Below are 25,580 nucleotides of genomic sequence, written 5' to 3'. Positions count from 1 at the left end.
ATCCACTTGAAAACTCTGAAAGTATTTAGATATTACATATTTGTTTGCATGTTTCTGTGTATTCAAATAATCACAAATCAGTGTGGCCTTCCTAAGTGTTATGTGAGAAGTACAGAAAGATTTATGAGAGCTATTTTTGCAGATCTCCCTTCACTGTGTCAGGGAAAGAGAGGAAGCTAAGTTTCTCTGTCACCAGGAGATAGGAAAGATCACCAAACCTCTTCCCCACCTTTAAAGCTACCTATCTTAAGTGTGCCAAGGAAAGTTATTAGGATATGTGTGAAACTGATCTGTCTTCTAATTTCCTTACTGTATAACATCAGCATCTACTGCCAGAATTATATGAATGGCAGGGATTCAGACTGGAATCCAGGATTGAACACCTGCTAAGTGACTGTGGAGGGTGCATTTAGAAGTGGAGAAAGGGCCCTTCACTACCTCTGTTTTTTGCCCTGCAGTACTGTGAGGGATCCCCCAGCCTCATTTCATGTAAACACAGGCTTCCTTAGCTCTTCGCTGCCACCAGTTCACCCAGAATACTTTTAATACCCTCCTAGTAGTGTGTATAGAAGACTGTAAGTGTGAGATGGACACCAACACTGAGAGACAGGATGAATCTTAAACTATGTTTGTAGGCTTATTAAAGGAATATTATTTACAAAAGAGGAATACTGATACTTATTTGGGGATTGTAAAGGTGCTTGCTGATGGGTTCTAAAGACTGCAGAGTCACCAGCCTTTAAGTGGCTCTCCTTTCGGGCAGGGCCGGATTAAGCTGAGGAGGGCCCCTAGGCTGATTGGTGTTTGGGCCCCCCATCCCCATGCTTTACCTACCTTTCAGTTGTTTTTTGCGGCGCGCGCAGGTTTGCCATCAATCAAGGTGGCAGCCGAGGTTTCCCTAAGGAGCTGAAGCCTCTGCCGCCATCTTGGTTGATGGCAGCAATGCGCACATGTAGCACGCATCCGTGCCATCAGCCAAGATGGCGGCAGAGGCTTCAGTCCCTTAAGGAAACCTCGGCCGCCATCTTTATTGATGGCAAATCTGTGCGCTGCAAAAAACAACGGAAAGGTAGGTAACGTGGGGGGATAGCGGGAGGATGGCGGTCCGCTGATGCTTCTGCTGATCATGGAAGGAGAGCGGAGGGCCCCCTGTAGCTCCAGGGGCCCTTGGGCCAGTTCCCCATGGGCCCCTAAGAGCTCCGGGCCCCTAGGCTTCAGCCTACTAAGCCTAATGGATAATCCAGCCCTGCCTTCGGGCCAATTTCCCTAATCCTCCACCCTAGCCAATTACTTCCGCGACCCAGTCCAGCTACTGGGGCCAACCTGCCTCTATACCCTAAAGCTTCTCCAGTTGTTCTCCCAGCTGCTTGTACAGTTTAGCTAGTGTTATAACTCCCCTTGTGTCACTTCTTTCTGGCAAGGCTTTTTTTCAGGGCAGCCTCTCATACCACCTCAGTCACCAGATCCCTGCTGATGTTCATCAGACAACTATTAGTGACACCTTGGGTAATATATAGGCCTCAGTTCTCCCCTCAGCCATTCTCACCAACTAACTCCCCACTCCAACTGTCACCAACTGTTCTCCCTAACTGACAGTTAACTCCCTACAGCCTGGAACCTTCAGCCAATCAGAAGGAATTTATCTGATCCAGGCCTCATCTAATGTAATCTTAAAGCAATTGTGTCTCTCTCCTCTCAGAACCTGTCACCAAGTAACCACTACTAAACAGACCAACAATGTAACACCAAGCTTCATGGCAGTCACAGATGTCATATAACATTTTTTGTTCTAAGTGTAAACATAACAAACACATATATAGCACTTCTCCACAAATACCCTGCTCTCAACCCATTTTTTTACACAGCTAGACTTCTGGATGTGTGTTTTCTAGGGATGGGCAAGAATTCCACCATATTCAGATTTAGCACCAGATGTTTCAATGGTCTGCATATTTTCCATCTTTGCAGAGGGATCCTGTTTTCTCCAACCTTCAGACTTTCCCTGACACTGATTTCCCCTCCTCAATATTCCCTCGAATATATTGTTCTTTAATTGATTTTACGCACAGCACAACATAGCAGTACAGCTCTCTCTCGCTCTCACTCTCTGCCACTCCCCACCACTGGAATAATCCAAACTTCAGGCAGAAGAAAGCAAGCCAAGACTCATCCAAGGGGGCACTAAAAGCTGCTTTCCTCTTTTCCTTTGCAAAAGGAAAATAGCTGGTCTCTACTGGCTAAGGTGAAAACTGACCAGCCTCTCTCACAGTGGAGAAGGAGGAGTAGGGAAGCGGCTTTCTTTTCCTTTATCAATCTTTTATTTCAAAATAATTTATATTTTATTTCTTTCAAAATATTGATATTTTCTTTTATTTATTGATATTTCCTTTCAAAATATCAATATTTTGAAAGAAAATATCAGTATTAATATCAATAATTGTGGACGGGAAAAATTGGACAGGTAAAGCAGCTGATACTGCCTGTTAGTTTGACAGAATGTTTTCAAAGCGGCACCAGATCCCATCCCTAGTGTTACCTACTTCATGAGGAAAAGCAGCAAATGGGAGAAAGGTTTAGCACTCCCTTCTACCCACGATTTCTCTGTTTCATATCACATCCTCCTCTGCTCCAGCTGCTTTGTAGCTGTCTTGTGGTGACCCAGTTCCTAGACCCTGGTTATCGTTAAACATGAAGTTCTAGCTGACATTGATGATCCTGTGAGCCAGTAGGTCAGCCTCCTATCCTTCTTGGGCTTTTGGTTTCTTTCCTAGATATCTGCTGGGCATTTTTCTGTTGTATTTGGTCTCATACTCTGTAGTTAGCAAAATCACAGAGTAAACTCTACCAGCAAACGTTGCAATTTTGTTTTGACATAATTTACACTTGGAGATGGTTAGTTAGTACAGTCTTTTCTTGTCATATGGAAGCTCAGTATTTCAAAGTTGCCTCAAAAAGAGGCATACCAATTTAAAAATGGCCATGGCCATTATACTCAAACTGCACTGCCCTTGGAACATCAGTTTGTTTATTTTTAAGGACCCAAGTATTGTTTTATGAATCCAGAAATTGATTCATTGTGGTTGATTTGCTCATTTTTGAAATCAAACAATGTTTAAGAAAATACATGGTAGCAAAAAATATCTCACTATGATGGCACAAACTTCATAATTTTTTAGTTATTTGTCTAAAAACATAAGGCAATATTTTATTAAAAATTAACTGCTTACAAAAGATGAGTGGGAAATCACTGTTTACCTTTTCCCTGTAATACAAGGTACAATCTACATTGATTTCCGGTTATCATTTAGACTGTCAAGGGATGAAGCTATTAACTCACAGCTAGATAAGTTCTTTGAAGAACTGAATATCAGTAATCAGTATATCTCTAAAACTTAGATTTTCAGAAACTTCAAATAAATATGGCAGATCTCATATTATTTCATTATTTTATATATTTAAGAGATAGTTTCACTCCTATATACTCAATTGATTGCTGCACTCTGCAGGAGGGGGCCTCTTGCAGATACCATCTAATCAGGAGAGTCATTCTGCACAATGTAGGATTTGGACCTTTGGTATGGTGGTACCTGCCTTTGGACTCCCTCCCATTACTTTTTAGACAGGTTCTTGTCCTTACTGTCTCTTTGGCATCTATTGAAAAAGTTTTTTAGGTTTAAATTTTTATTCCAGTTTTTATCTGCATTAGATTGAAACTTTACATATGTTTTTATTGTTATTGTTCTATTGTTAAATAGCTTCAGGATGTTTAATAATAATAATAATAATAATAATAATAATAATAATAATAATAATAATAATAAATGTCTTGCCACATAAGGTTTTATGCTGTGTTCAGTGTACAATTTGACAACCTATGGGCTTCATATCATCTTTTAAGATTCATAAAATCTTAGTTGAATATTTTTATTTTATTTTAAATCTGGTCTTTAAGATTATAGAAAAAAATTCTGGTCTGTGTTAAACTGATCAGTTTATTTCATTAAAATTATCAATAATAATAATAAAAACACAGGCATACACAATGTAAAATAATATACATTTCTCTAATTTATTAACAGTAGATGAAAGAGAACATGCAGATGATCAGGTGGCTGATCAACCTCATGATACAGGTTTGTACAATATTTTCTCATACTAAACTAAAATGTTTATGTAATGCTGCTTGTGACCAAAATTGCTTACCAAGGCATGTAAATATTTTTTTCTGATTATTTCTGTGATTACATATAACACTATCACATGAACAGAACTGTTTTATAACCAGGTTTTCTTAGAAACTAAAATGCCCATGGTAGTTCATTAGTCTATATTATTTATTTTATTAATAAAAGGGTTTTAAATAGACCTTCATTGCTTACAGGGTAGTCCTATCTTGGGATCACCTGGTCTCAGGGACAATTGTAGTGTCAGAGCCACTGCTGAATCCAAATTCCTCCAGGCTGGAGTGTGGGCTTTTGTTTGCTTGTTTGTTTTTCACTGCACCTACTCCAGGCTGGTACAACGGGTGTGTGTGTGTGTGTGATTAGGTTCCTCACGTGGAAATGGGCTGACTTAGGATCCAGCAGATCCTTTGCCAACCCTGCTCTCCCAATGTAGTGCCCTATTTCAAGGCCTAGCTCTGGTTACCACTGGCAGGAACACCACTGGTAGTAGTGCATTCACTACTGTGCATTCAGCAGTCAACGTTGGGGCTTCTGTGATAATGGATAATCCCCCAGCCATGGTGGGCAGACTCCGCAGTCTAATTGTAGGGTTACTATTGTTTCCTTAGATATTCAGGCAGTGTATTAAGGACTACCAGTTGCTGTAGCCTAGTCTAGTAGAGTGGTCAGACTTTCCCTGTTGAAGTTATGATTGTAGCAAACCCAACCAACTTTTTCAAAGAAAACAATGATGATGAAAGAAAGTGCATAATCAGAAATTTATTGTGTTTTTATTTTTATCATTTTTATATTTATATAACACATCAATATTTTGTAATTAGTGTGATGTGAAGCATTAAAGACAAAATACAATAATCTTGGTGCAAGGCTTGATTCTTGGTTGTACAAGGGCCACTTTTAAGTGACAAAGTTATTAAACAGGAAATAGTTCTGTCTGAGAGCTGGCAATGCAACCTTATAGTCACACTTGGTGATTTTGCACACATGTACCGTCAGATATAATGAACTGCCTATGGGTCATTTGCTGATATGGACATGCTTTCCTTATAAGAGTCCTGTCCTGTCACACTTGAAGTAGTATTTGAAGTTGTAGCCCCACTACCAGTGTTCTTTCCCCTCTATGTCAGTTTTTAAATCTTTGGTACTATTTCACTTCTGAAGAGAAGAATATGCTTTTTCAACAATGACAGATTCACATCTTGGTAAACAAATGAAAACAAAATATTGAAAAAATATGCTTAAAACTTGTCATAGTAAATGGCTACAAAATTTTGAATTACAGAAGTTCCTGTTCAAGTGGAAGATTATTCAAATGATGATCTAGTTGGTAAGTCAGTCTTTAGAGGCTCCATTTTTTAAATTGAAATGTACATTTCAGGCTGTGTTTGCTAAAAGTATTTTTTAATTTTTTTTAATTTAATGCTAGAAAGAAAAACTATATTAGGCAGGTGCTTGAAGTTTTTGGTAAAAGCTTAAAGGATAATTGTTATTCTTGGAGGGACACAAAGCTATAGTCTGGGCATCCTTCCTAATGCAATTTTGTAAACAGGTTCATGCAGGCTTATGCAATATTCCTCTTATGCTGGAAGCATACTCAAGCAAATGGAGTTTCGTACTGCTTCTCCTTTGGCTTTGAGATAGGGACAGAATTAGAATGAAGTCAATTAATGGACACAGATGTCACTTTAGATTGGTGTTTTTATTCTCTGTTAGCTAATTTCTCCTTCTAAGCCTTTCTCTGCTGTACCCCATCTGCAATCAATGTCCCACTCGGGTGATGGTTCTAGCAATAATTACTGTGCATCGCTGCAGACAGTCCTGCTGAAACATTAGTTGAATACTCAACTAGTTGACTGTGTGAAATATTACCATTGAGGTTTGGATGAAGTAGGTCTGCCATAGGTAATAATTTTTGAATTCCACAAGATTTTCAAGTAAAAATGAGACATACATAAATTGCAGTCTTTTGCAGTTGATAAAATGTCCCCTTGCTGCCGTAAACTTCATTTTTTACTAGAAATCTTTTAAAATCCTATTATTATATAGTGAGTTTATCCTGAAGTTCGAAGAGAGAAAAAGAATAAAGAAAAAAAGAATCCCCAAGTGCATAGAGAAACATTTAGGCCAGATACATTTCTACAAAGGCCTACTTCAGGGGCACTTTGAGACGAAAGCAGCATCACTGTGCTCTCTGCAAGTACGGTTTTCAAGGAGCCCTTCCCCAACAGATACTGCACCTATATGTGGGATTTCCCCCCATCTATACGTCTGCCATAAATGCTGTTAAAAATATACATTAAAAACCTATGGTAGTGATACTTTGTCTACAATTTTATCTCACAATCCCTCTGATGAAGGCCTTTGTGGATATTTCTTATGCATAATAAACTTTTTTCGCATGCACTTGACAGTTCCTCACTACTTTTCTCTTTCGCATTTGATACTGGCCAGTTATCATAAAGGATAAAATGTACACAGTATTTCACCTTGTCAAATTTATGGGCGGTAAATTCATGGACAGATGAAAGGAAGAATTACTTCACACAATGCAGAGTGCTGATACAAGACGTAGTGATAGGAACTAGCTTAGGTAGTTTTAAAGGGGGATTAGACAAACATGGAAGATTGGTCTAGGAGAGGCTAATACTCTTGATACCTAAACAGAACCTCCAGGATCATAGGCAGTGAACATCTGAATACTAATTGCTGGGGACAGACAACAGGAAATTACTGTTGCCTGCATTCAAGACTTGCTTTGTCTTGGAAGCATCTAACTGGCCACTGTTGAGATAAGATGCTGTATTTGATGGTCGTTTGGTCTTTTTCAGCAAGACTTTTCTTTTGTTCTGAGCAAGCCACGTCAAGCAAGGTCTCCTATGCCCTATCTACATGTGGGTCCATTAAGCCAGGGCTGCTAGGTTATGCTGCAGGTTCTTTTCAACTTCATGTTTTTGTTCCAACACTTCTCTTTGTAGAGCCTAAAAGGCACAGAGACAAGGAGCCCTACCCCTGATGGGGAATTCTTTATATACAAACAATGAGCAAAATATATTCTTTTATAAAGCTGTAAAGGTTTATAATATTTTAATAGTTTAGTAGCCAGCCAGAACCTTTTTCTTTTCAGAGCTATCTTCCCTGACTGTGCTGGTATGTATGGTACAGCTTGAACTCTGTAACACTGAACAGAGACTGAACATCCCTATACTCCCCAAGACGTAGGAAGAATTGCATTAACTGAAATGCTTAGCTCATAGTGAAAATGTACTGGTATGTGAAGTACTGAACATTGCCAAATTGACTAGAACATAATGTAGACAGTGCAATGTCTATGTAATGCCTATGTAATGCTGATGTGTAACCTCCTGATTCGTTAATGCTAAAGTCTTTGCCCTGGAATGTATAGAAACCCAAACAAGCAGTGCCGTGTTGCAGCTCTCCAATCAGAGGGAGACTGACCGTGCGTACACATGTAACTAATAAAGGCCTACTTTTTGCTGCAAGCCTATGTCTTCAATTTCATCCAGGACCCCTGGTCCAACGAATCCCAAAATTCCCTGTCACCCGAACAGACATTGTACCTATATGTAGTATTTTCCCCCAACTATACTTCTGCCATAAATGCTATTAGGCCATTTAGACTTTGAAGAAGTAGTCATTCAAAAATATAAAGGGGGATTCATTTTCGGTAGCAAATAACATGGTCTCTGCTGTGACATATTACTCAATTATTCTTTTGCATATGAACATAACATAACCCGGTCTCTGAAAACAGCTATTTGCTGTGGAGTAGCCTCTTATTTATGTCCTAACAGATTGTCATTGAATCTCTTCTGTTTGGGAATGTGTAAAGTTAATTGAAACACCCTCTGAACCAAACGTTCAGAACTCTCAGCTGATGGAGGCACAAACAGTGTTCAATATACTAAAACAAGCCCTTTGTCTTCAGTGCACCACAATCCATTACCACTGCCATTATCTAGTCTTAAAAATGTAAGTGTTTGGGACATTGTCAAAGATCCTGTTTTGTGTTCATCTCTTTAATCTGTGCTTTATTATACTGGCTTCATTCACTGCTCCATTGTTGAAGGCATCCTCAGTTCTGATAAGTTTGCTCAAGAAATGAAACTTGAACGTGCCATTTCTACCATTGATCTAATTCTCTGGAAAATCCTATAAAGGTAAAGGTGTCCCCGCACTTATAGTGCAAGTTGTTTCCGACTCTTAGGGTGACGTCTTGCGACGTTTACTAGGCAGACCATATATATGGGGTGGGATTGCCAGTTCCTTCCCTGGCCTTTCTTTACCCCCCAGCATATGCTGGGTACTCATTTTACCGACCACGGATGGATGGAAGGCTGAGTGGACCTCAACCCCTTTTACCGGAGATTCGACTTCCTCCTCCCATTGGAATCGAACTCTGGCCGTGAGCAGAGCTTCGGCTGCGTTACCGCCACTTACCACTCTGCGCCACGGAGAATCCTATAGAGGTTCTCAAAACAACAGTGAATGCACTACAACTCTCATACTCACAATATCTTCTCAAGGCCTAATTTTGGCAGTGTGAATAGAAAACCTTATCTGCATCTCCCTATCACAAAGTTTGTTCTTAACAGCCACTGAACCAGTAGAACTGTGGAAACCATTAGTGGTATATTGTCCACCTATTGATATCATTAAGACATACTAGATGGGCTTCAGCCAATTCACCACCATTAAGGTCAGGCCAAAGAGGAAACTATACAGTACTCAGACAGACCAACAAAGAAGCTTCTTGTCCAGCGGTAGGACAGAAAAGGTCATATGTTAAAATTTGACCCCCATGAAAGCTAAGGTAAGGCTTATTTTCTGGCCAGAGCAAAAAGGGAACTCTGCAGGTACTGCTGTACCTTGCTCTTACCATAGATCCACCATGCAGTGTGTCTCCTTTGCATTCACCTCACTGTATCTAGTATTGCCTTACTCCCAGAACCTTGTATCATGACTTAGTAGAACCTAAGTCCAGGACCACAATGCAAGCAATGGAGATCTGTAGCTTGCAACGTGGAATAAACATTCAGCTTTCTAGGTACATAGTCTAATGGAGTAGACACTGAAAAGCACAAGTCTAAACTTCCTGGCAAAGAGGATTGTGATCTATTAATGTGAAAAGATTGCCCAGCAGTACATCTGCAGTGACTGCTTATCAACACCACTTGTGGGAGAAACTGGATTTTTGTATTTCATGCCTCTCAAGAATACACCAGACCAATATCTGGTATCTGATGAAATGATGGGAATGCTGTATCTAGCATTAGATTAGCACCAAAGAATTATTAGAGATGCTACCATTTTAATTCCTGATTTCATTCCTGTTCTCTGTATGCTTTTAATGTATCAGAATGAGTAAAGTGACAAAGGGATTGGGTCACAGCTGCAAATGTACACATTATTGCATGATAGATAAAATGTGTCCACAGCTTTGGGCTTCTGTAAAGCACATTGCTTTTGCTTCTTTTTAGTTTGTATTTCTAATATTTCAGAGTTTGGCCCTGCCTTTTAGACATTTAAATCTTCTAAAAGGTTGACTAGGCACAGCTGAGATAATAAATGTCTCTGCCTTCAGGGCTTGTGTTAGATTTTAAAGGCCAGTATGGAAGAATGCCTCTGAATGCCAGTTGCTGGGAATCACAAGTGGGGTCACAGCTGTTGCACTCAAGTCCTTTGGGCTTCCCATAGGCATCTGTCGGCCACTGTGAGAACAGGGTACCAGACTAGATGGCCCACTGGCTAGATCCAACAGGCTCGTCTTATGTTCTTCAAAAGAAAAGTCAGTGATGGACAAATAAGTAGCATATGATAAGCACTCTAGAAATAAATTGTGTTGCTGCTAAAGGACAGAGTTGAGAAGTATCAGGTAACAGTAGAGTTGCAGATATGGTGAACTCATAGAAGTTGGGAAGGGGGGAATACTCCCCCCTAAGCAGATAAGCCATAATTGCCAGATTTCTGTTTTCATTTATTAAAAAAAGTTTCTAGCACTGTGGAACCAAAAATATGAGGCAAAATGAGTAGACGCTATTCTCCTCATTTGTTTTGTAAATTAACCTGATTGCAAATGAATTAAGTCATAGCAATGACTGCCATTTAGGAAAGCCGATCTAGCCAATTAGACAAAGATATGGCTGATGAAATAGCCATTGTCTAGACTCTAGTGAAGGAACTTCTTGCTTTGTTTTAAAGGCGTTTATACTGGTCTTCTATGATACAAAAATGATTGATGCTTCATAGAAAACAATTCAGGTGTGTAGGATTTTCGTGTAGCTGTATTTGAGAAGTAGTATGTCAAAGACAGGAGTTCATCAACTTTCTAAACTTAGGTCATATTTCATACAAAAAAAATCTCCCCTGGCCTCCAGTTTGTAAACATTTTACAAAATTACTCTGCAAGTGCAAATACATATCCTTATTGCAGGGGGCGCAGGACTGTGGCTGAGAGAGTGTGGGCTATTCCAGCACTGCACTTTGCTGGAGGGTGGAGAGAGTTAGAGTAGTGTATAAGAAGTCTGGAATATAGGCCAATGTTACTCTGGCATGTTGGCTTTTTTTGGGTGGGGGATGATCTTGTGAAGTTGATTGTAGAGCAATTCACTTAAGGGCTGGAGAGGGTGAGTGGAACTAGGGAAAAATTGTTGGTTTTAATGGTAAGTAGAAAAGATGTCTGGTTGCCAGGTGTATCCACTGAGAAATAACAGAGAGTATACATGGAATATAAGTTTCTCAGAGGCCAGGTCTACCCAGGCCTTGCCACCACTCAGTAACCAGATCTACCAGAGATTGTAGGCTTATTCTCTTTTGCTAGTTATGTTTGCTTGGAATATTTGCTTGTCCCTTTCTTCCAAACTGAGAAAAAACATCTTCTGGATGCCCATGGATGAGCTTAAAGTGAATCAAGAATGGCTTGGCTTCAGGGATTGGATCTTGAAAAGAAATAGACTTAAAAAGGAGAGAGAAGGGCTGTAAGCAACAGAGGAGGAGAGGTTTTTCCAGCCAGAAGGAGTTCAATGGTGTGATCTAGGAAGGTAGAAATGGAAAGAGGAGACAAAAAGGCCAAATGTAAAATATCTAACAGAGGGAGTGCAAAAATTGTGATTTTGACAAATTTACAAATATGTGAAAAGCAGAGAACGGTTCTCAGACATCTTGAAAATAAAAAGAATTTGGCAGTTGATGGAGTCAAACATAAGACTAAGATTGTGATGGAAAAGATAAGGGTAACATAGACAGAAGAGACACCCAGTTTATTTTGGTTGTGTGCATGGCCCCTTCCTGCAGTGTGTGCTTTAAAGTAAGTGTTCTGTAGGCACAGCAATTCAATTTACCATTTAATTTGGGACAAGAAGCAACTGTCTCTGTATGAGCAACAGAGTGGCAAAATACACTGCAGCCCCCAAAGTCAAATGGTGCAAGCCAAATAGCTACTCATAAGGAAGGTATAAAGGGTTCTGGAATGAGATGCTGAGTTATGGTAACTTGCCTATGACATTTGCTTTGTCATTCCATTCCATTAAATCTAATTTTTAAAAAGACTGTCATATCACTTACTGTACACATACTAAGCATATTTTTTAATTAACAAAGGTTACATATGTATTTGAATTTATCTGAATGGCACAAGAGTAAGGTAGTTCTGAAATACTCTAGAAGTTTCTAATGTGTTTTTCTTTTTATTAGTTAATAATAATGTTAAGCATTTATACTGTGCTTTTGGGGCATTCAGAGTACATTTTGTGTTTCTCTTGTTTATATAGTGCTATCACTGTATAGTTACTGTTGGTATAAGACAAGTTCTACCCCAAAGGTTTAGAGTTTAGACTTACAGCTCCGATCCTTCCCTGCAGGGGTGATGGACAGATTAAGATGGTCTGCCCCCGGAACCTAATGGAATCCACTGGATTCCTGAATTCCCTGGGGGAGTTCCAAGTAGATAGAGCAGGTGACCCTGTTGAAGCCCTTGTCACACTGGAACAGTGAGGTGCATTGGGCTCTTGACACGGTTGCCCCCGAGCGCCGTCTCCGGCATTGTGGAGCCCGGTTTGCACCTTGGTACACCAGTGAGCTAAGGGCAATGAAACAGGCTGGATGATGGCTAGAGCGCAAGTGGCGAAAGACATGCTGTGAGGCTGATTGGGCACAAGTAAAACATCATAACCATGCCTACTGTGTGGCAGTGAGGGCGGCAAAGAAGGCCCACTTCTCTGCCTCCATCACATCCTCAAGTAGCCTTCCGGTGGAGCTTTTCCATATTGTCAGGGTTCTGTTGACATAAACTCCAGGGAATGGAGTTTTAGACCCTTCGGAGGCCCACTGTGAATTGTTTGCAAGGCACTTTGAGGGTAAAGTTGCTTGCCTCCATAGCAGTCTTGATGCCCCCTCTACATCTACTGTAGTCCCCAATGAGGTGTCAAGTGCAACATCTGCTGCAACTTCTTGGGAACAGTTTCACTTGATGCGGCCTGATGACATAGACAAGGTGCTTGCGATGATGCAGCCAGCAACGTGTCCTCTCGACCCTTGCCCTTCTTGGCTTATTAAAGCTTGCCGAGGGGATATGACCAAGTGAATCCAGGGTGTGGTCAACACATCATTACGGGAGGGAGTGGTTCCAGGTGCCTTGAAAGAGGCAGTGATCCGACCACTCCTGAAAAACCCACCCTGGACCCATTGGTTTGTGACAACTACCAACCAGTTGCAAATACCCCCTTTTTAGGGAAGGTGATTGAGAAGGTTGTGGCGCACCAACTGCAAGTACTCTTGGATGAAACAGATTATCTTGACCCATCCCAGTCTGGGTTCAGGCCTGGTTGTGGGACTGAATTGGCCTTGATCGTCCTCATGGATGACCTTTATCGGGAGAAGGACAGGAGGAGTGCGCCCCTGTTATTCTTACTTGATCTCTCAGCGGCTTTTGATACTATTGACCATGGTATCCTTCTGGGCCAACTTGGTGAGCTGGGTATTGGAGGAACTGTTTTACAGTGGTTCCAATTCTATCTCCAAGGTCGCTCTCAGAATAGCATTGGGTGACTATCTTTTGGCCCCCTGGCAGTTGTGCTGTGTGGTGCCCCAGGGTACCATCTTGTCCCCCATGCTGTTTAACATCTATATGAAGCCCTTGCGAACAGTCATCAGGAGCTTTGGGGCAAGGTGTTAGCAATATGCTGACAATACCCAGCTCTATTTTTCCATTACATCTGAATCGGGAGAGGCAGTGCAAGCCCTAGACCACTGCCTGGACTTAGTGGTGGGCTGGATGAGGGCCAATAAACTGAGTGTGAATCCTAGCAAGATGGAGGCGCTGTGGGTTGGTGGTTCCCGAATTCGGATAATTGGTCAGTTACCTGCTTTGGATGGGGTCGTACTCCCTCTGGAAGAGCAGGTCCGTAGTCTGGGGGTGCTCCTGGATCCATCTTTGTCACTAGAGGCCCAGGTGACCTCAGTGGCTAGGAGTGCCTTTTACCAGCTTCAGCTGATAAGACAGCTGCGGCTGTTTCTGGGCCGGGATAGCCTGACCACTGTTGTCCATGTACAGGTAACCTCCCGGCTTGATTATTGTAATGCACTCTATGTGGGGCTGCCTTGAGGTTGGTCTGGAAGCTGCAGCTGGTGCAAAATGCAGTGGCGAGACTGCTCACTGGGGCAGGGTATCGCCAACATGTCACCCCGCTGCTGAAAGAACTGCACTGGCTGCCTATTTGCTACCGGGCCAAGTTCAAGGTTCTAGTTTTGGTGTACAAAGCCCTATACAGCTTGGGACCAGGATACCTGGAAGACCGTCTTATCCCTTATATACCTAGTCGATCACTGCGCTCTGCAGATCTTATCAGGAGGTTTGTTCTGCACAATATAGGAAACAGACCTTTAGTGTGGCGGCACCTACCCTGTGGAATTCCCTCCCCTTAAATATTAGGCAGGCTATCTTTTTGGTGCCTTTTGAAGACTTTCTTCTTTCAACAAGCCTTTTAAGTTGAGACCTATCCCAGTCTGCGTCTGTGCTAGAATTGCGGTTAATACATTTTCTTTAATAATATGTTTTAAACCCTTTTTTTAAAGGATGTTTTTAAAGCTTTTTTATGTTTTTAAAGTTTTGTTTTAATGTATTTTAAGGTCTTTTTATGATGCTTTGAAGTGTTTTTAGCGCTTCTGTTTGCTGCCCTGGGCTCCTGCTGGGAGGAAGGGTGGGATACAAGTCAAATAATAAATAATAAAATAAATAAATAGAAATAAATGTTCTAATCATGGTGGTTCTGTAAATAAGACTGAAATGTATTAATAGTCTACTCAAAAAGTTTAACATTTTGTGATTCCTAAATTTATTTAATTATATATATATATCTGCTTAACATAAAAATCTCTAAGCAGTTTACATAAAAATGATAAAAATAACATTCAATAGTTTTTCTAAAAATGAGATGAAAAGCAAAATGCAACTATAACTCACAAATAAAACTGAGCAATGTAGAAAACAAATAAAGAGATGGACCTCAGATCTGCTAGGTATCTTAGTCCCAAGTTGGTTAGGGCGTTAAATGTCAATAACAAAATCTTGAACCTGGCTCTTCCACCACCCTCTGTGGGCTGGATTTGATAGGTGGACGGGACCTGCCAGTCACCTGATATCACAGTGATGCCTGGTCACTCATTTTTGTCCTGTATGGTGCATTGTGTTTTGAAGCCTTGACAATCAGCTGATCATTGGGGCTTCAAAGCACTATGCCCAGTTTTGTGCAAGCACAGGCAATTAGCTGATTGTTGAAGCCTGCAAAGAGTTGAACAGGGTACTATGCACAATGCTTTGCAGGTGCCACTGAACAGCAGTACCTACAAAAACCTTTTTGACCCAGGTGTGTCCTTTCTTGTTTCAGTTTGGATTGCACTATGCCAAAGCAGGTTTGACAGGTGGTCATGGCTTGGTCAAAATGGCCTGGTGGACCAAATGGGAAGACCTCATGCACCAGAGGTTTGCCACTTCGGCCCTAACAGCTTCATTTTGCACTAGCGCAGTATCCACCCCAGACAGTATAGTAGTCTAATTGTGAAGTTACCAAGGTATGGATCACTATGGCAAGCCTATCTCTGTCCAGGAACTTGTAGTTGACGTATCATCTGAAGTTGGAAATAGGCACTCCGAGTCAGTGAGGTCATCTGGGCCTCTAGTGACAATGGTGTATCTAAAAGTACTCCCAGGCTACTTACCTGTTTGTTCTGTAGGAATGCATCTCCATCCGGAGCTGCCTATCTATAGGTTCTCTCTACTGTTATGATTGAGTTGCAGTTTATTAATCCTCATCCAGCCCATTTCTGCATCCAGGCATCAGGGTATCATAATAGGCGTGTATCATAAATATACTAGTGACACTTTGCCCCAGATCTCGTAATGACTGCCCACAGTAGCTTCATGTAGATATTAAGCAGCATTGGGAACAAAATTATGCCCTGTAGCACCCTGCAAATCAATTGCCAAGGAGCTGAGACATAGTCACTAATAATACTTTCAAACTGACACCTTACATAGGAGTAAAACCACTGTAGAATGGTGTTCCCAATCCCAAGGCATAGAGATGGTCCAGGAGATAATGTGGTGAATGGTATCAAAGCCACTGAGAGCAACATCAACAGGATCTCACTCCCCTGTCCCTCTCCCGAAGAAGGTAATCTGTCAGGATGATCAAGCTCAGTTCTGTCTCATAAGTGGGCCTGAACCCTGACTGGAATGGATCAAGATAATCACTTAGCTGAACCATCCCTCCCTTCTAGATCACCTTGCCCCTCAAAGGGTGTGTTGACTGGGTGGCAGTAGGCATAAACCTCTGGGTGCTAGATGGGTTTCTTCAGGAGTGGCTGAATCACTGCCTTCTTCAAGACAGTGGGTCCACCCCATCATGCAACAAAGTTGTCATCACACTCTGGCCCCATCCAGTCAACCCTTCACTGCTGGCATGAAGCAGCCAGGATGAGAACATGTAGTAGGCTGCACAGCTACACGTTTCTTGTCCACACCCTTGCACATTAATAACTGAAACAAAATTAGACAGGACAGTATATTAGAGACCTCAACATAACTTTTCCTCTCCCCATTCCAAATATATACACATAAAACAGTTTCTAACTTTCTTCAACAATCTAGTGTAGAGAACCTAGGATGGAACTATGTAAATAAAGAGGAAAGTCTATACAGACCAACAAGGCATGATTCTCAGTGGTTCTGGCAAAAGAGGTGGAGAACAGGTTTAGCCCCCACCCCGTGTATATCTCCATGTTTTCTCCTTTAGTTTCTCCCAACTGAATAATTGCCAATTACCCTGCTTATAGAATGGGAAAGTAAAAAGCTGCATTTGGAGATTATTAGGGTGTAAACAAACCTGTCTCTCCATTGTTAACTTGGGTGGCCCAGCCCACACCAAAAAGGATTTACAATTCTCATCATACCGGTGGTTTTTTTCTACTGTGTGTGTGTGAGTGTGGAGGGAAAGAGAGTTGGCGGGGGGGTGTAGGTTCTCCTTTCCTTGCTCAAAAGGGCAGCCCTATTGCTTCCCTTCTTTAGTAGCTAGCAACTTTGTGTCTAAAACTCTTATAGTTCTAAGAAAAGATAGATGCAACCAAATTAAGTACTTTGCAACAAAGTTGCATATCAGTATTAAATATTATTTAAAAATTAATGTGTATCATGGTTGGTCCTCTAATTTAGATCTCCCCTTATTTTTTCAGATACTTAAAGCTTCAAAAAGACTGTCCCTACAGCAGGAGGACCAGCCTAAACCATACTCTACACAATGGGAACAGATGATTGTTATAGACTTTTTGTGCCATAATCATCCAAGCAGTTCAGATACTTGTGGGGGAGGGGGAAACACTAAAGGCGTTTCACAAATGACACTAAGAGACCTTTCCATTTGGGATGCATCTCATGCAGATGTTATTCATATGGTGTAGCAAGCACTAGAAGTCTATTTTTAAACTGAATATACATTCTGGTCAATGTAGATTTTTCATTTAATTTATAGATGCAAAAAACGATGTAGGTATCACTTGTGAAACTCTCTGGAAATGTGTAGCACTCAGCTTACAATTTAGTATACCTTTAGCATATATTTAGAACCCCAATATACATTTTTGACATTTTGTAGCATTTAATATGCGAACATATTTCTAATTTGGTTTCCTTATTAGTGAACAAGTAATATGTAGTGTCTGAATTTTATATGTGTTCACATAATTGTTAATATCCTATTTATAATGTAGCAATAAATGATTTAATATTTTAATATATATATATATATATAAATATATATAATCTGTGGATACATTACCATTTGGAAACAATCTTAGCAAAGTTTTAAAATGTGATCACATAACATTTTGATGTATTTACATTCTCTTATGGCAAACACTGCTAAAACAGAGCTGTGAAATTTTGGCTTGGACATATACATATCAGTTCGCATTCTAGCTGATCTCAGCTGGCGTTAAACTATGTGCAGGATGACTTAAATGATTGCCTCTTCCTCCCCCTTGCCCCTGGCAACTGTTCTTGTTGTGACTGGCTCTTCTAATGTTTTACATTTGATTTTGATAATAGAACACAATACTACAGCAAACACTAAAGAATTCTTTAGCAAGACATCTATATGGGCTTAATTACATCTTTTCACATTGCCCTTTGGCTTGCCATTGTAATACACTGTTCCATAAATACATAGGCTATGTACTTACAACCACTTATTCAGTAGTAGTTCCTCTGAAATAAATGGGATTATTCCAGAGACAATGCTTGCCTTTGTTATCTGATGAGTCAGAATTTGACTGATTAATGTTAACCTACTGGGAGGAAGAGCAGGATAGAAATTAAATAAATAAATAAATAAATATGCTTTACCATAAATTGCTTATTCTAAATATAAATCAGTACGTATTAATAAAATTTTGCTCGTGAATGAAGGTGAACTTTAACAAAGGTAGGGGATTAGATAGTTGTTGCATGGTGCTGTTCCCTAACCTTGGATTCACAGTACTTTAATTATTCTTGTTTTGGCTCAGGAATAGTTTGCATTTTAATGCTGTTGCTCTGAGAAAGATAATCTCAGTTTAAACTGAGATATCATAAGAAACACTAAGCATCATTGAAGTGAATGGGAATTCATTAAGATTATTGTAGGGTATGTGTCTTGTGAACTGTAATCAGCACTTGGACTTATTTGATTTTTTATTATTATATTAGTTTAGAAATATTAAAGAGAATTGCAGTGTGTTCTAAGCATTTTTCTTGGGTTGGAATCCAAGATAGTGATAGCTCTATGTAGTATGAGTGTGTACATAGCATATATCCTAGATTTTTGTGGGCATGTTTCCACATGGGCACTGCATCTGTGCATGAGTGATTCCCACAAGTCATAACAGAGCCCTTTCTCTCCACCACTGCCACTTCAGTGTGTGTCCTCAGGCATCACAATAGGCCAATACAGGGAATGGGAGATCTGCACAGGAAGGATTGTGCCAAATGAATACATATTTTTCAGGAAGTAATAGTCCTCTAGTTCTGTTTATATATAGATTGAGGCAAAGTGTTGTTTTATCACTGATGTGTTTGCCACCCTGAGCTCCTTTGGAAGGAAAGGTGGGATACAAACTTAATTAATAAATAAAATCAATAAAAGTGTTGTTCTTCATTGAATGAAAAATTGCATATTTCTAAGTGAGAGCAATATTTTTTTATAAAGCCATATTTTTAAGGACATGGGAGAAAAAGTGTTGTGTTTTTATACAATGGCAATATATTTTTAGAATTCTGAAATAAGGATTATTATGCTGTGATCAAGTTCTTAAAATGCTTATAATAATATTATTTTCATGTTTACATAAGTGTGCCATGGGGAGCAAGGTGAAAGGGACTTTTAAAAGATAAACCTTTTCTTCTGTGTAATGTTTGGTTGCAATAAAATATAAAAGAATGTTTTCTCTGGTGGAGTCATTATTTTCCAATATGTTGACATGACATGTCTTTTAAATTGTAGTTTTGTGTCTTTATACCATGCAACATTTGAAATGACTAATGATTTTACTATCCAGAACACGGGTGTTTAAACCAGCACATTGTGCATTCATGTGTGTCCTATACCTGCTTCTCCTAGAGGCTATGTGCTTGCTATCAACTGGTTACATTTTTTTTAATTCAGAAGAATTTACCAGTTTTATCGTATGATTTTACCCTTGCACCATGAAACAGGAGCAGGCTAGTATCCCCCTTGGTGATAGGTTCACAATGTATGTACTAAGGCAATATCCTGAGCTGATCCTGGATTTTGTTTCAGTATAGCAGCGTGTACCAATAACTGTTCACAAATGTTCAGAAATGCTTTAGTGATCGGTCACAAAATTACTGTACGGGTCAGAAATAGCCAGAGAAAGGTTTATAGCAAGCGAGGCTTACAGTGAGGGCAGGACTGGAGTTGATCTTGGGCCATCATGAAGGCTTTTAAGGCAGCTTGGTACCCATTATATTACTGTGACCACAGGCCTGTATCATACCATGGATGGAATTTAAATGGATATTTGACATAGCTGAAAAAAGTTGCTTCACATAAACAACGCAGAGTCCTTTGGCACCTTGAAGACTAATATATTATAGCATAATAAATGTGGCATAGTGGTTAAAGTGTTGGACTTCGACCTGGGAGACCAGGGTTTGAATTCCCACATAGCCATGAAGTTCACTGGGTGTCCTGGGGCCAGTCACTGCCTCTCAGCCTCAGAGGAAGGCAATGGTAAACCACCTCTGAATACTGCTTACTATGAAAAACCTATTCATAGGGTCTCCATAAGTCAGAATCGACTTGAAGGCAGTCCATTTCCATTTCAAATCTGTTCATTTTTAAGGTGCCACAAGGCTCCCTGCTTTTGATATATGAACATGGCTAACTTCCCCGGATTTGCTTTACATGGTGTGTTGGATGGTAGTTATAACAGAAAGGAAAAGGGATTAGCACCAAAACAAAGCAAAATGTTCCCGGAAAGGGGGGGGAGAGAGACATATCTCTTGTAACATCTCTAAGATTAGAATGCAAATTAAGCAGTTGGGGGGAAATCCCATTACATGTATCTATCTTGGACATAAAAAGGCTGCACCCTAATTATTCCTTGAGAACTGACAGTGTTGTTGTTGTTATTAATTAAATTTATTAGTCGCCCATCCGGCTGGTTTAATAATAATAATAAATTTAATTTTTGTGTCGCCTATCTGGCCGAAGCCACTCTAGGCGACGTACATATTAAAATTCAATAAAATACAATATAATTACAGAATAAAATACAATGCAGTCAACACTAATGCAGGCGTAAAACTATGTAGGGCAATCAGAAACAATAAACAATCACAGAAAAATTAGCCCACCCTGGAGATCCCAAAGGCCTGTCCAAAGAGCCAAGTTTTTAAGGCTCGGCGAAATGTATCCAGGGAAGGGGCATGGTGAAGATCAAACGGGAGGGAGTTCCAGAGAGTGGCGGCCACCACTGAAAATGCCCTCTCTCTAGTCCCCACCAACCTAGCTGTTTTCGTTGGTGGGACTGAGAGAAGGCCCTGCGTGGCTGATCTAGTCGGGCGGCTTAATTTGTGGTACTGGAGGTGCTCCTTCAGGTAAACTGGGCCGAGACCATATAGGGATTTAAAGGTTAACACCAACACCTTGAATTGGGCCCGGAAAACAACTGGAAGCCAATGTAGATGAAATAACACTGGTGTGATGTGATCGCAGCGGCGGCTGTTTGTAAGCAACCGAGCCGCCGCATTCTGCACCAGTTGTAGTTTCCGGACCGTTTTCAAGGGTAACCCCACGTAGAGCGCATTGCAGTAGTCTAATCGAGAGGTGACCAGGGCATGTACTACCAGTGGGAGCTGATGAATAGGGAGGTAGGGTTGCAGCCTCCGTATGAGGTGTAGTTGATACCAAGCTGCCCAGCTCACTGCCAAAATCTGCGCCTCCATGGACAGCTTGGAATCAAGAACAACCCCGAGGCTGCGGACCTGATCCTTCAGGGGTAAACTCACCCCATTAAGCCTCAGGTCAACAACACCCAACCTTCCCCTGTCACCCACAAGCAGCACCTCGGTCTTATCAGGATTAAGCTTCAGCCTGTTCCCATCCGCCCACTCACGGATTCCAGGCACTTGGACAAGGTCTCCACAGCCAACTCCAGTGAGGATTTAAAAGAGAGGTAGAGCTGCGTGTCATCAGCATATTGGTGACACCGCAGCCCAAAACTCCTGATGATAGCTCCCAGCGGTTTTATATAGATGTTAAATAGCATGGGAGAGAGGATAGAACCCTGTGGCACTCCACAAGTGAGGGGCCAAGGGTCTGAAACCTCATCCCCCAATACTACCTGTTGATGCCTGTCAGAGAGAAAGGAACGGAACCACTGTAAAACAGTGCCTCCTATTCCCAATCCTTCCAGGCGATCTAACAGGATACCGTGGTCGACGGTATCAAAAGCCGCTGAGAGATCCAGGAGGACAAGAAAGGTGAATTCTCCCCTGTCTAATGCCACTCTGGGCACCGCACAATGCAAAAACATATAATTCACATTAAAACCTTAAAATTCCAACAATAAGACTAAAACCTAACCGGCCCCAAAAGCCTGCCTGAAGAGCCAGGTTTTCAAGGTCCGGCGGAAGCTCATCATGGAGGGGGCATGGCGGATGTCATTTGAGAGGGAGTTCCACAGAGTGGGTGCCACGATTGAAAAAGCCCTCTCCCTAGTTCTTACCAGTTTAGCTGTTTTAACTGGTGGGACGGAGAGATGGTCTTTTGAGGCTAATCTTGTTGGGCAGCAACGTTGATGATGCTGGAGGCGCTCTTCCAGATAGACTGGGCCAAAACCGTGCAGGGTTTTAAAGGTCAAAACCAACACCTTGAATTGGGCCCGGAAAGCAGCTGGTAACCAGTGCAACTCCTTCAGCACTGGAGTGATGTGGTCTCGCTGGCGGCTACCCTTAATCAGGCGAGCTGCCGTATTCTGTACCAGTTGCAGCTTCCGGACCGTTTTCAAGGGTAACCCCACGTAGAGCACATTACAGTAGTCTAGGCGAGAGGGTACTCTGAATTACATGTGACCTTAATTTTGCATGTATATTTTAAGAACTGTAGCTAGCAGCTTCTGGGATCCATTGCTCAGGATTTGAACTGCAGTGGGCAGGGTACTGGAGTTTAACCCTTCCCCTCACCATGATTCTGGTGAAAATCACTCCACAGAAGCCACTATTTGCATCAGGACAAAAGCTCCCAATGATGTTCAAATAAAAGATGATAGCTCAAATCATGTCGGTTCATACAGTTGGTGATTGCATATGATCATGATCAAGTCTTGAGCACATTAATTGCCCAATGTCCTAGAAGCAATCACATTGGGGTGGTGAGGATTGGCATATATCAGGAGTCTTCCCAAACCTGATGTCCTCCATGTTGGGAGTGCAACTCCCATCATCACTGACCATTGGCCATGCTGACCAGGGCTTATTGCAAAGCATCTGGAAGGTATCTGGTTGTAGAAAGCTGCCACATATAAACAAAGTGTAAGTTTGAAACGTCTATACATAGAAACTACTGTTGGTAGCTAGTGTTAGTCCTACTCAGAGCAGAAGTTAATACAGTACATAGCTAACTTAAATTTATTAATTTCAGTGGGTCTACTCCGAGTAGGATTTAGTTGACTACAACCCTACCAGTATATTCCAGAGGGAACTAGTTATGTTCATCTGGAATGCAAGAAGACAAAAAATGTTATGTCACCTTAGAAGCTAATGATAATAAATAAATAAATAAATGCTGCAAGTCTGTGCAGGCAAAACCACTCATGTGAATGAAGTGAACTGAGGTGATAGGTGTGAACTTCAGTCCTCACATTTTCAGGCAAAACATATTTTATCTATAATGCCTACCTTATATTTTACTTGGACAGTGAGTGATTTGAAAACCCAGCAGTATTGCACAAATGGAAATATATGCTATACCTTTTGGGTATTACTCCAGTTGTATGTGTTCTTAAAATTATCCCTGTGATGATGAAACAATTTTTTTTTACATATTCCAGGACAAAGTGAAAAAGAAACTCAGCAGAAAGAAAAAGGTAAGATATTGCAAATGCTTAGGGTTAGAGAAAGTGTACAACTGTCCTATTGCATAAATTCTGGAAGTTTACTTCAGAGACTGTTTGGCTCTGTGTGTTAATAGGGCCAAACTAAATGCATCATCTGTGATCAAATCTTCCAACATACATTGCATATTCATATAGTCTTATTTTGGGTGGAAGAGTGGGATAAAGATTAAAGGAAATTTAATTTTAATAAAGATTAAAGGAAACAAAAAGAAATAATTGGAGGAGGGGCTAATGGGAGCTGCCCAAGGAGATCATCTTCCTGGATCATCTTCACCGTCCACCTCCCGTGGCTAGTAGTAGCTTTGGTGGAATGACTTGCGTCTCAAAACTGAGATGGGGGAAAGGATTAAATCCTCCTCCCCCCGCATCATGACACCAATCCATGTGGTCCCACCCAGTTAAGGTTTTTAATGAAAGACAAATGTGTCAAGGATCTCCCAATCACATTCACTTTAGCCCATGATCCAGTTCAGCAGAATATACCATCACAGCCTTCAGGCTTGACATCTGTGAGTCAAATTGTGATTCTAATCAGGCCATATGTGTTAAAAGTTTAAAATCACAGTAAATGCAGAAAGCTACAAAGTGGATCTCTGCCCAGTTTTTGGTGATTCCCTCAACTGCCTCCTGTGCCTGAACCCACATTGTTAAGGAGAGCCCCTGATCCTCCAGAGAAACCTTTAATGGAGCATTAGTGGGAGGAAAGGTCAGGAAATGATCCATGAACTTTCCTAAGTTAACATCTTAGAACCCAAGTCACTGTGTGTAATGCAATGTATGCTTGTGTGTGTTTGTGTCTCACCTGAATAATAACTTATGGTTCATGTTTAGTGTTCTACTTTCCCATTCTGTTCCCATTTTGCTATGTAAAGGAGACACATGGCTCCTGCTGAAAGGAACAGAATGCCTTTCCTCTGCTTATATCTAGGAGTTCAAAACGTATGATCATTGTGGCAAAAAAGGAGAGAATTTTTCTTCTAACTTCTATCCCACTACCCAGACTGTGTGCCAGATAAATGCAATGAACTATATAATAGTTTCTACCTTAGGATTGTCTGTCATTGCCTTGTTAGTTCAAGAACATGATACCATATGGTGGATTACCAACACAATGTCCTGAAGCATATGGGTAATCTTGGAAGGAGTCCATGAAAACATGCCTTCCAAGTCTTGGAAAATAAGATGAAATAATTCTAATTTTCATGTTTTGTACATTAGTTCCTTATACAGATCAGTTGTCATATTGAGGCAATAGCCATAAGCCTATAATGCTCACATATGTAGCCAAATCCTTTAAAACAGGGATGGGGAACCCATGGTGCTCTAGGTGTCGTTAGACTACATCTATCATGCCTGACCATTGGCCACGCAGACTGAAGCTGATGGGAGTTGGAATACACCAATATCTGGAATGCCACATCCCTGCTTTAAAATCAGATATAGAGGGTCTTTGTTATTTGATCCTTAATCCTACTATACTGCTGACCCTCCACGCTATAGCAATACGGAGAACTAAGCCACTGACAAACTCCAGATATCTCTGTGGTGCAGTGGCTTCAGAAAGTGTTGTGATTTATCAGATTGGTTATAACTGGCACTCTGGACTAGGATGAGGGCATCATGGGCTTTTGGGGTACTGGCCAGAAGTTACTGCAATCCCTTGGACTAGTCATAATATTATAATAATATTACTGTAATTGTGTTAAATACAAAAACATTACAACATTGTTCTTTATTGTTATGTAACCATCATGCACATTTTTTAAGGTCATTCATACATAGTCAGTACTGAATTCTTGGGGGAAATCTTGTATTTCTTTTTAATCTTTTTCTAGTTAAGAAGAAGAAACCAAAATTGCTCAATAAATTTGATAAAGGCATTAAAGCTGAATTTGATGCTGCAGAGAAATTGCGTAAAAAGGTAAACTTGAAATTTAGCTGACAACTTAAATTGACAGTTGCTGGAGAGAACATAAAGATACATGATACCCTACAAATGATTGTAACCCCATTCAGTGGCAATGCTGGCAGATGACAAGACAGGTTATGTCTGTCGTAAGGGGTGGGTAGCAAATGATAGCCATTCAGTTCTTTCAAGATTTATAGGCCATAGTTCAGTGGTAGAGCATGTTTTACATGCAGAAGGTCTCAGGTTCAATCCCCTGCATCTCCAGGGAGGGCTAGGAAAAGACTCCTGTTTGAAATACTGGA

The 25,580-nt window shown here is 40.8% G+C and overlaps 1 protein-coding gene across 9 annotated transcripts in view; it reads left to right on the top strand.

Annotated features, from left to right (window-relative positions):
• ASPH (aspartate beta-hydroxylase) overlaps positions 1-25,580 on the top strand; it is a 169,516-nt gene that overhangs the window by 91,136 nt on the left and 52,800 nt on the right. For all 9 annotated transcript variants that reach the window (XM_061599800.1, XM_061599833.1, XM_061599809.1 and 6 more), the window contains 4 exons: positions 4,080-4,133; positions 5,467-5,511; positions 23,304-23,339; positions 25,205-25,290. In XM_061599800.1, coding sequence (XP_061455784.1) covers positions 4,080-4,133; positions 5,467-5,511; positions 23,304-23,339; positions 25,205-25,290 — 221 coding nt within the window. The remainder of the gene's footprint in view (positions 1-4,079; positions 4,134-5,466; positions 5,512-23,303; positions 23,340-25,204; positions 25,291-25,580) is intronic.

This window comes from Rhineura floridana, chromosome 1, assembly GCF_030035675.1.
Source record: "Rhineura floridana isolate rRhiFlo1 chromosome 1, rRhiFlo1.hap2, whole genome shotgun sequence".
NCBI lineage: Eukaryota > Metazoa > Chordata > Lepidosauria > Squamata > Rhineuridae > Rhineura > Rhineura floridana.
The sequence above is the reverse complement of the archived record's forward strand: the minus strand, read 5'-3'. Positions and strand labels throughout refer to the sequence as shown.